The following is a 12144-nucleotide window of genomic DNA, read 5'->3' as shown; positions in this document are numbered from 1 at the left end:
ACTAGTTTGGCGTGGGAACTTTGGCTGTCATTGATGCTCAAAGGGATGTAATAACATTCACGAAATCAATATTTAGTAGCCAATAACGAAGCTGATACTTCCTTCTAAAAAAATTCATGTTGTGGGCGAAAAATTCGCGTTAGTTCTAAAATTCGTTACTCGTGAAAAATTCGCGTTATAGCCATTTCGCGTAAGTCGGATCACGTTGTAGCGGGAGTTGACTGTATACCCATATTCCCCACATCAATCAACTTTAGAGATTGCTAGGTTATTTTTTATCAAAGCCATCCCAAAGAATTTCAAAGTATTTTCTGCCAATAGGTTTGCTAATGCACTTCAGCTCGAATTTTTCCTTTTATGTGTGCGTGTGTGTGCTTGTGTTCTGTGTGCTTTTGCATTAGTTACTTGTTGCTGTAATTAACTCTCTCAAATGGTAGCATTTTGAAAGGAACTGAATAATTGATTCTGTATTGACTGTACTATCTTTCATAATTTCTGACTATTATTGCTTTTTGTGTATGCTTTTTGTGTGTTTTTGTAATGGTAGCATTTTGAAAGAAACTGAATAATTGATTCTGTATTGACTGTACCATCTTTCAAAATTTCTGACTATTATTGCTTTTTGTGTATCTCTATGCTTTCAGAAACATTCAACTGAATTTTCCATTTCTATGATCTATGTACAAGTATGCATTGACTGTTCCTAAGATGTAACAGCAACTTTTAAACCAATTAACATGTGTTTCAGGCCCATTTTAGATTTAAAAAAAAAAATTCTGGCTTGCTTAGTATTTCTAAAAATTCAAATTCATATTCCAAACTTATCTGCAATTGTGTATAAAGCGTGATTTTGTGGGAAAAAATACTTGTTCAGTTACAAAGTTAAGTTTCAACAACTAAGGTAAACACACCAGTAGTGGCCAATGCTTAATAATGCTTCAGTAGTGGCCACTTCAAGTTTTATATTTGATGAAGTAGGATTCTAGGTCTCCCAATGAATTCAAACATGCAGGAGGCAATACCTCCTGTACATTTGAATCCATTGGGAGACCTCAAATCATATTTTTTTTTAATAGAAACATTCAAGTGGCCACTACTGAAGCACTGGCTATCTACTGGTGTGTTTACCTTATTTGTGTTTTTTGAACATTTCTTAGGGAGGATAAAAATAACACCTGTTTAAAAAAATCTCTTGTTCATTGCATCATTTTATATTTTATGTATGTAGTTATGTATTAATTTAATATATTGTGCAGGCTGACTACAAATCTGAAGCTGATGTGCTTGAAGTTACACTTTTAAACTGTCCAATTCTTCATGGTGATGTGAAACTAAAATTCCAGTGTTCTTCTGTAAGTTTACATTTTGTTTTTATGTGTGTCCATTCATAATTTATTATTTTTTAATTATATTATTTGTTACAGAGAGCAGTGCCTAAAGGATATGAAAATTGTCCATTTTACTTTTGGTTTCATACCAGCTTTGTAGAAAACAACAGGTAAATAGTTAGAGCAATATTTATACACTGCAATGAATTAATTTCAATGTTTCATCTTTACTTTACTTTTATACTAATTATCTTATTCACGGCTATGCTGATTTATGTACATGAATTTTGTTTAAGTAATAGTTTTCCATCTGTTCTAAATATCATGAGAAAACTAAAAATAAATTTCTCTAAATTCATAATGTTATTCTTTTTCTTTTATAATTTACTGCAATCAGTGAAACTTTCACAAAAGTAAAAGCACTTAAAACATTAAAAAATCCACTCTGAAAGATGTTGTAAAATTACCTTTCTTTTCCTGCAATTTTTTCACTTATTTTTTGTAGTAAAACCATAAGTCAAATGTTTGTAAAAAAAGTTGATGTTGTAAATTTTTTTAAAAAAAATCTTTTAAGCATCCCATTTTATATAAGAGTTTTATTGCAGATCTTCAATAAGGATCCTTTCCATAGTACAGTAAAACAACTCTATTATGAACACCTAAGGGGACATAAATATTTTCCGGTTTAAAAGGGTGTCTGCTTTCCTGAAGGGCAGGAAAAGTAAATACAAAACAATTTTTTAAATACTATAAATAATCTACTTATTACAGAATAATTAATTACACTTATTGAAAGAAAACTTATTCTGCAATCAAAAATTCTATGCTAGTAATTACAGAAAAATAACGAAATGTAATAAGTGTTAGATATGCTTTAATTCCAGGTTTTCAAGAAATAAAATACTTCAAAATATGCAGAGAAAGTGCAAAAATATACCTATGTCAGTTTTGTAAAAAAAATATGCAATTGAAGCTTGTTTCAAGTAGTTTTTGCTCATCATATCTTTGATAAATTTTAAGTTCTTGTGCTAATTTTGCTCCTATTTCATCATTTCTTTTGGTGTAAAAATGTCTTAGTGAATGTATATTTGAGCATCACGTAAGCTTCTAATTTTCGTTTCTTCAGAGGATACTTCCACCACTATCTGAGGATTGTCTTCTTCTCCTGCATTTTCGGTTTCATTATGTTTCTAAGGCATAGGCGGATTTAGAATTGAGTTCCTGGGGGGGGGGGCAGGATTTCTTTTTTTTTTTTTTTTTGAGCAACATTTTTATTGCCCCCCACTCCCATGTTTTTGTCTGTTTCTTGTGATGCATAAATCCATGCTTTACTTTCTTGTGTGTCGTTTTCATTATTGTGTGTTTTCATGCCGTCCTTTTTGAATTGACCTTAAGAGAGGGAGCTGGTAGAGAGTGGCGCAGGACTCCCTTTTAAGTGGGAAATAGAATATCTCCAATTTTAGGGGGACGGGGGTTTCTCCCCCGAAGGAAATTTTGTAAAATGGATATAAAATTCTGCATTTTGAAGCCTTATAAAGGTTAATTGGACAGACATAGAAATTAATAACTAGATTATACAGTTGTACAGTATTGTTCAAACTTTGTAAGAAACAGCCGTTTTAAGTTTGAAAGAAAAACTAAACTATAGATTTCTCATTACAACAACCTTTTTTTAATTATAAGTAGTGCAGAAAACGAAAAGGAATAGAGGTAGTGTATCATTCTTTTTCCTGGCTAAACAGATTAACAATATGGTGTAGAAGTAATTGGAGCCCACTTTGCTTAGGATTTTCAAAGACTTATCTAATTATTCTCAAGGACTCTAGAATAAATAAAATTATTCAATGCACTTCATTTGTACTTTCCAGTCTGATATTTTAGTACTTGATTGTAAATTTTTACAGTCCTGTTCTAACTTTGTATGAAATAGCTATTTTAAATTTAGAAGAAAAAAGAAACCATAGATTTCTCATGTCAACAACTTTTCTTCAGTTGGAAGTGGGGCAGGAAACGAAAAGAAATAGAAGTAGTGTGTATTTTTTTTCGTGCTAAACAGGTAGACAATATGCAGAAGAAGTAAGATAAAAGCAATCAATACAAAAGAATTTCCAAAATACTGCATTCAGGATTGAATAAGTAGCAAAATATGAAACATGTGAGTCACAAAAACTTATTTCAAATATGTTACAAACGTGAGAACCATGATTTTTACATTTTTAATACAGGATGTGGCAAGGAGCTGAATTTGACATATTTTGGCATTCCTCCCCCTCTACCATTTGTTAGAAAATTTAAAATTTAAGGTTTGCAGCCACAAGTTTCCAAATATTCAAGGTTTTCAAGCACTTAAAAATGAAATTTGTTTTTTCAAGCAATTTCAATTTTTTTAAGGAACGAATCATGAATTTTTTTTGGAGTTAGGGACCCACTTCAAAGAAAGGGCCCTAAGCAATAGTTTGTTTATCTTATTGGCAAATTCAGCCCTGTTCGTAATTCACTCTTACCTGCAGATTTTTGCTTGATTTTTAGTTTTTACGGTTAAAGGATTTTTACGATTTTACAAATCTTTGTTAGGTTTTTATCGACTTTTATAAAATTTCAGCAAATTTTTCCAAAACTTTTGATGACTCAATTATTTAGTTTTCTATAATGACAAGGACTGACTCACTTAGACTTAGATGATTATGACTTACCTTACTTTTTAAACAGTATTTATAAAGTAAGTAAAATTGTACTCTCCCACTGAGTAAAAAGATTCATTTAATCAGAATACTCAGATAACTGAAATTTATTCAGTTTGCGGTAGTATTTATTTTATCTCTCTCTCTCTCTTTAAAAAGAGAGAGAGAGAGAAGGGGGAAAAAACTGTTTCTTAGAATTTCTCAAAAGGCCAATTAATCCACTAAGAACATAAATATTATGCACAAATAATACTTTAAATGTGGACACAAATCATAACAAGCAGATCGTTCTGTTAACGCGAATGGGGGGGGGGGGTTCCCCTTAGCTTTAGGTTCTAATTTGTTAAAATAATCGTCAATTATTATAAGTGTTGCAGCTTTATGTATAGCTTGTTTAGCCTATATTTTCATTCATATATTTGCCCAAATGGTTTTCAGTCCAAAATAGTGAATTTAGACACATTTTCAGCACCCCAGTGACAGCTGTATTGTTTTTATTTAATGTTCGTTTTCCCCCCTTTTCTTTTCTCCCATCAGAAAACATTTGCTTTTCTCTTCATTTTCATTGAACTATTCAAAAAAGAAAAATTTATAATTTTTTTGTTTTAAGATTTTGGAAGATGTGTTGTTACTACATAAAGTCGTCCCAAAACTGGGGGAGCACTGCCCCCTATGCCCCCCTTATAAATCCACGCATCTCCTTCTGAACTATTGAAGAAAGAAAAAATAATAACTTTTTTTAATTTTTGGAAGATGTTTTGTTACTATATACTCTTCCCAAAACTGGGGGGCATTGCCCCCCTCTGCCCCCCATAAATCCGCCCATGTTCTAAGGAATTTATTTCACATTCAACATCTCCATTATTGTCAGCAAATTCATTGCCATTAAAAACATTTTCACCACTGAGGCGTATTAATTTTGTCAAATCATTAATGGGTTCTTTGTCATTTACTGTTCCTTCAGGTAGACCTTTTTTTTAACCCAGTTTCTAGAAAACAGCTGGTAATTGTAGTTGCCTTGACTTTTTGCCAGTCTGCATTTATCCATGAAGATGCCTGTATGACATTGATTTTTACCGAGCTTGCACTACATTTTCCTCCATCTAAAACTGAAACGATGTGCTTTAAAATTAATTGTTGGTAAAACACTTTGAAGTTTTTTATGACATCTTGATCCACAAAGGTTGGCAGACGGACATAATATTTGGAGGAAAGAAATCTTTACATTGGTCAGTTTCACATTTGGATGAGCGGTCGCATTGTTCAGAAAAAGAAGAACTTTGACGTCCTATTTTTTTATCTAATTCTATTAGCCATTCAGTCATTAAATCCAAATTCATTCAGGCTTTTCTGTTTACTTTCCATTAAAAGCCAAGTTTTTGCAGATTCATACCTTTAAAGCGTCTTGGCTTTGCCGTTTTTCCTATAATTAAATTTTGCTCTTCAACACCATCCATACTAGAGCACAGTAAGACCATTAAATGCTCTTTTGACATTTTGCCACCATGACATTTTTTACCTTTAAAGCACATTGTTTTTTCAGGTAATGCACGATAAAAAAGCCCTGTTCCATCGGCGTTTAAAATATTTTTGGATTTGTAGTCTTTAACTATTGATGACAGTTTCTCAACCCATTCATTCACTGTTTCTGGATTAACTGTAGCAGATTCTCCACTTATTGCATTAAAGAAAATAGAATGTCTCTTCTGAAATATTTTCAGAAATCCATTTGAAGCTTTAAAATCCTCCACTCTTAGGCACTTTGCAGCTTCCAATACTTTTGTCTGCAGCATTGGTCCTGAAACAGGAACTTGATTGCTTCGCACTTGGTAAAACCATTCGAACACGCATGCATTAATTTGATATGAAGATCCCTTTTCATATGACATTCCATACTAGTTGCTGTTTCCATTTTCATACCAAGCTTTCATTAACTTCACTCAATTTTATACAATGTCTGCCACTTTTGTCTTTTCAATTCTGAAGTGCTCCACTAATTTTCTAACACCACATTTGTCACTTTTGTGATATTCAAGCAGTTCTATTTTTATTTTTAAAGTCAAAGCTTTGCGAGGCATTTTTTCCAATTTGGTTGTGAACAGAGAAAACGCTAGACTACAGAGCCAAACGTGAAACTTCTTCTAAAATAAAATGAAATAATTCCAAGGAAATAGATCCACCTCCCCCCTGCCTCCCTGGGAATGATCCCAAATTATTTGCCATTCACACGTTTCTTTTCAGCATTCTTTTTCCCTTCAAAATGAACTCAATAGCTGGAATTAAGTACGCAGGGCCCAACTAAAGTTTTTGAAAACACTGGGCACAAAATTTATTTGGTGCCCCCCCCCCCCAACTCCCAAGCTTATTTTATATGGAGAAGCAGTAAAATATCTTGATACTTGCACTGTTAAAATTCAGGAAAGCTTTACGGTAAATATTAGTGTAAATGTAGAACTCGATGTGTCCCAACTCGTATAGTTCCATAAAACTTTATGGTAAAATAGGTTTTTGGGGTAAAAGTTACTGGCAGCATTAACTTTTACCATAAAATTTCAGGATTTTTTTTTAACAGTGTGCATATTAACATCCATACTATTAAAATCTGTTTGCGTCTGTCCATCTGTCTGTCTGTCCATCTGAAGATAGATCTTCTCAAGAATCGCTGCGAGTCAAGAGTTGAACGAGATACCAATCAATTTGAAATTTTCCGAAGAAAACGAGACCAATCTCGTAATTTTACGACTTTAATTAGCGGAGATATTAATTAAAACGTTAATTAACATTACGTTGTTCAGGAATTTTTATTTCTTTCCTGTTGCCATTGTGCATATGGGTGAGCAAATAAAATTCTAATAATTGTTTTAAAAGAGATTTTTTGGCTGTTGTCCAAATCTTAAAACAATGTTTCGATCTAGAATTTTATTTTAAATTAGTTTTGAATTGGTTGCTCTATTCGGACATAACCTTTATTTTATCGTCTATCCTTTTTTTATATTTTACAGCCAACTTTCTTAACTCTTTTCAGCACATGAAAGTTATTTCTTTAGTTATGTTTATTTATTGTAGTGTAAGTTTGTCTTTACCAGCCTCATATTTTGGTAAATCTAGAATGTTCGACTAATTATGTTTATTTTGTTGGACTTTTCCCCTTTACATGGGTGAGTTTTTGAATTGTAATAACTCTCTATTTCCTTCCTGTTTTTGTTTTTGAAATACATGTTGTATCGTTAAAAGAACACGTTAAATTAAGATTGTTTGATTTCTTTAAGTGAAAAAGAGCTGAAGAAAAAAGATTGTTTCTAAGGATTTTAACTAAAGTTTAATTGGAATCTTATGACTTGGCATTAATGCTTATTAGTATTTATTAAGTCTTCGTGCTTTAGTTTCACGTAATCAAACAAGCAGTATGTAAAAAGCTGATTGTAATTGTACATGAATATTTCAAATACAGTCTATCAGATGTATTTCAGTTTAACGTGAGCACAGATTATTGTTGATAATGCATATATTTTCATCTTTTGTGCTAATTGAAAATACTCATAACTTGTATCATTGAGAACTATGATCAACATTAATGAAATTTTTGCCAAAAATATGCTCTACTGATGTTTTGCAAACCTTGCATTACCCACATTTATTTATTCATTAACACGTTAGAAACTGATGTCAGAGTAATACGAGAACCTACGAGACATCTCTTTCATTTTTTAAGTAGCCCATGCAATGCCGGGCATGCATCTAGTATCTGTTCTAAATTTGGTGGTATCTTATGTTACAAAATGTATGCATTATCAAAAATAGAGGGGATATAGCATTACGATAACCAAACATGATAATATAAGATGTCGTCAAACTTTGCCAGTTGTAGTAAACCATTAATGTCAAATTTATCTATGGTATAACTTTTAACAGTGTTTGTAAATAAAGAACAAATGTGGAGTGGTTTTGAAATTTGCGAAAGAGATTAAATTTTTACAGGGACCTTTTTTTTTCTAGATTTAATATTTATATCTTGCTATAGTGCAATATGGAATGAGTCCAAAATCAAAATTTTATCTGCAAAATTGGTGTCCCTATAACGTTGGTGCCGTGGGCCCGTGCCCCATGTGCCCATGCCTTAATCTAGCCCTGTAAGTATGCATCACTTCTCAACTATCGGCTCCATCTATTAATCACCAATAAGTGTAGCAGAGGCTGCAGTAATGAAACTTAAAAAGAAATAGACAAATCACCTATTCTTAACCCTGAAGACCACATGGTGGACAGTTTAATTACTCTAGGGAGGAAATAAAAGGTTCGGCTCCTTAATTCTGATTTTTTTTTTTTTACTACTGATATGTTTTTTGTTTTATGTTCTATTCCTGTCTTGAAACATTTTTATTCTGATACCATTTCCCCCCACCCCCTCTTTTTTGTGTACTTAGTTTCAAGTCGGGTAATATTCAAACTACCCTTTTAAACTCCTTTCCTAATGTAAATGTGTTATGATTTTCAAAACAATTCACGAATGAAGGTTCAAGATAAATTCTAAAAGCATTAAAAATGCTAAGGGTTTGGAATTCTGCTAAAATGTGATGTGGTACATAAAATTGATTTCAATATCAGGGGTCTGTCCAGAACTTTTCACAGGGTCCGTTTTTTGTGAAAAATCAAATAATTTTGTGAAAAAATGAATTAATTTTGTGAAAAGTCAAATATTTTCGCAGAAAAAAAAAAGGTATTTGGCGGGGTGAGGGGGGGCGGCATCGCTCTCTCAAGTATCAACATTTATCTACCATTCTACATTATGTTAAGTTATACTAGAAAAATTTATGTACAGTATTTAAAATAATTGTAAGAAAAAAAAAATAAAACTCAGACGAGGGTTCAGCATTTAACTTTTTGACCCAAGACACTGTTAAAAAGCACAGAATTTCGTTTAAAACTTATAAATTCAATGATTTTAACAAAAATAAAAAGAGATTTTATTTGTTTACCTCTCAAAAAAGCGTACTAAACATCAAAAATTCGAAATATCGGATTCCCATAGCGGATGCAAAGAGATCGCAATTCTCAAAGTGAAGGCATCAAAAGTGTAAAAAAGACTTATAAAAGAAATATTTTTGATAAAATTATTTTTAAATTGCATTTTAGAGTCCTATGATAAACATATCATTAATACCTGTGGACACAGTTGAAGCAAAAAAAAAAAATTAAACCATCGATTCAGCATTTTAATTTTTTACTCATAAAAGAAAATGGAATTTTGCTTTAAAAACTTGAAATGAGCATTCTAACAAAAATAAAGAGACTTTATATTTATTTGCATCCTAATAAAGCGAAGTTAGCTTGAAAAAAGAACAAAATATGATTCATACCAGATGTTAAAAGATTGCATTTTTCAAAATTAGACATTTAAAGAAAAAAAAGGTACGTAAAAGAGTTTATTTAATGTTAATCATACTTGTTAGCATCGAAAAATAAAAACCATATAATTTTCTCCCAAAATAACAGTTAAACTTCGCACCGCAGCATCGTAAAAACGCAAATATTGACAAGCTGATAAAATAATGAGAATATTTTCTAATCAAGTCATTATAAAGGTTTAAGGCCAGATGCTAAGTGGAGATAATTTTGAAGTTGGTGACCCTATCTGAAGCAATCATATTTTCCCCCACCCTTACTATCCCTTTGCAGTTCTAAGTTCATTTCGCTAATAGATATTATTATTGTATTGGAGGGAGGGGGAGAAAAGTGCTTACCAACGCCTTTTCAGTAAAGTTTACTACAACACCGCTGCTAATTAGCTGTGATAAAACAAAGTTTTAAAACCAAACTTATTTTCAGCTGTTACTAAGAAACAAACAACAAGCATTATATTTATTTGGCAGTTGCAATTGTTTATCTCTTGCAGGAGCATGACAAGAGTGCCGATTTTTTTTTCTTTGCAAAATTAGCAGATTTTGTAAAAGCTAATCCCTCTAACTTGACTTTAAAAAAGGTTCCAAAAATTATCCCTTTTATACATTCAAGTACGACGCCTTATTTTGCTTGCAGAGTTGTTCTTTCAATAAACAATTTGTGAAAGATCCATTCTTGTTTATCAGAATTTTGTGAAGGGTCTATTTTGGTTGATCGCGATTTTGTGAAAATTCCGTTTTGGTTGATCGGATTTTTGTGAAAGGTCCATCAACGAACCCAAACATCCTCTGGCCAGACCCCTGAATATGCAATATATCTACTTAAAATATTTTTTAATGTTTGAATGTACAGTTTGTTTGAATCAAATGTACCAAATTTAAACAGTATATTAAAAAAAAAGTTTAAGCGCTACGAGCACAATATTGATAAAGTTTGGCAGCTGAATTCTTAGAGTTTTAACGTCACATTTTATTTCTCGCATCAGACACACCTGCGCTTTTTATAAGCAAGAACAGTTACAAATTGTTCTCTGGTATGCAGAACAAAAATCCGTAATAACTGCAAAGAATGTTTCTCGCAATTTATAAAAGAAACCAAGTCCTAGATAAGAACATTAAAAAGTGCCATAAAGCTTTTCTCAAAAGGGGAAGTGTCCAGAAAAGGCTACTAAAGGAGCTCACTAAGCTATTAAGGGAGCTCATGTAGAAGTGTACTGAATTTACTTATAAAATATAAATTTACAGTTTTCTTGTGCTTTAAAACTATATTAAGTATGGTGACATCTCCAAATTTGGTACATTTGATTGGGACACCCTGTATTTTAGTAAAACATAGCATTTAGTCTTTTCCTTTATAAACTATGTTTTACATTTTCCTGCGTTTTACTTTCATAAAAATTATTTCGTCTTTAACAACTTTTTGAACAAGTCCCTATAAGATTTTTTTTTTTTTTTTTTTTGAGAATAAGCGTTTTAAATAAATAGTGAAATGAAATGTAATGAACATATGAACGTTCAGAAATGTCAATGTGTAATATTAGTAAAAAAAAAGGTTAGTATTTAAAAGGTTTGGACTAAAGTCTGAACAATATATTTTAAATTAAAAAAAAAAATGAAGAGTTGTTTTGAGAAAATATTCAGAAAGTTTTCCCCCATGTATGGGTTTATCACCCTGCTTTGAGTGGTCCTGCTTACATACCTTGCAGCCAAGATCTATTTATTCTTTATTGAAGTGTCATTGCATTATTATGACATTAATGCTATTTTTTTTGAAATTGGGAGCATTTTGGAAACTATTCTCTGTATCTGGCAACTATTTTGGAGAATGTTTTTTCATATTACAGGCTACTAAAAGTTATTTTTTGTGGCTAAATGCAGTAGCAACTCTGCCTTCTTGTTACCTTTTTTTTCAATGAGTCCCATATCAGAGCTCTATTATAGTTTATTTCAGAATTCATATCAGTGCTCTAGTAAGGGAGAATGCGGGGGAAGCATGTTCCCTGAAACATTTGGTACATTGTACAAATAACACAAATTTAATGTAAATTGGTTTTAAACAACCTTTTATGTAAAACATAATGTATGTTTTATATTAAAGCAATGAACCTTTATTCAGTTTATCAAAAATCCTTCAGCAGCATCCCTATAAAAAGTCTGCAAATATTCTTGTATAACTACAGCACTGATCCAATGAAAAACTTTAAATATGTGTTTTACTTTTTCAATTTGTGTGTCAAAGCGTTTAGCAACAATTTCTGGGAAGGACTGCTTGAACTTCATTAGCCTATAAAAATGGCAAGAAGGATACTTACCAGGGAACTTCAAAAATAGTATTTGAGTTTTTTTAAATGAACAGTTGAAAGAACATAGTGAAACATACTTTTTGATATATAAAGTGTTCCCAAGTTTAAGACCTGATATTACAATAATGGGGACAAGGGCAAATGATTTATGCATCAAAAAACATGTTTCACTATGTTCGTTCAATGGCTACTTGTTTCAATTTTTTCATTATTTTTCTAACTTATGGTTTCCTGGTTAGAAAAGCTTTCAGTGAGGTTTTCTAAGCATTTGGTTTCTACTTGTCACTCTTGGTGTTAAGGAGTCACCAGTCGCAGCTAGTAGCAATTTATTAGCAGCCACTTTTATGGAATAGTGGCCATTTTCTTTACTCAAAGTGCTAAATAATGTATTTTTAAAATTTGTTGAAGCTAATAATTCAAAACACATTAATGT

At 31.7% G+C, this 12144-nt stretch overlaps 1 protein-coding gene across 1 annotated transcript in view; it reads left to right on the top strand.

The window, feature by feature from the left end:
• The window catches only part of LOC129231494 (phosphatidylinositol 3,4,5-trisphosphate 3-phosphatase TPTE2-like), a 94215-nt gene that overhangs the window by 80401 nt on the left and 1670 nt on the right, over window positions 1-12144 (top strand). Inside the window, 2 exon segments of the mRNA XM_054865823.1 lie at window positions 1257-1352; window positions 1425-1498. Coding sequence (XP_054721798.1) covers window positions 1257-1352; window positions 1425-1498 — 170 coding nt within the window.

The sequence above is a fragment of the Uloborus diversus genome, chromosome 10, assembly GCF_026930045.1.
Source record: "Uloborus diversus isolate 005 chromosome 10, Udiv.v.3.1, whole genome shotgun sequence".
Lineage (NCBI taxonomy): Eukaryota > Metazoa > Arthropoda > Arachnida > Araneae > Uloboridae > Uloborus > Uloborus diversus.
Note: the sequence above shows the minus strand (reverse complement) of the source record. Positions and strands in the feature narration are given on the sequence as shown.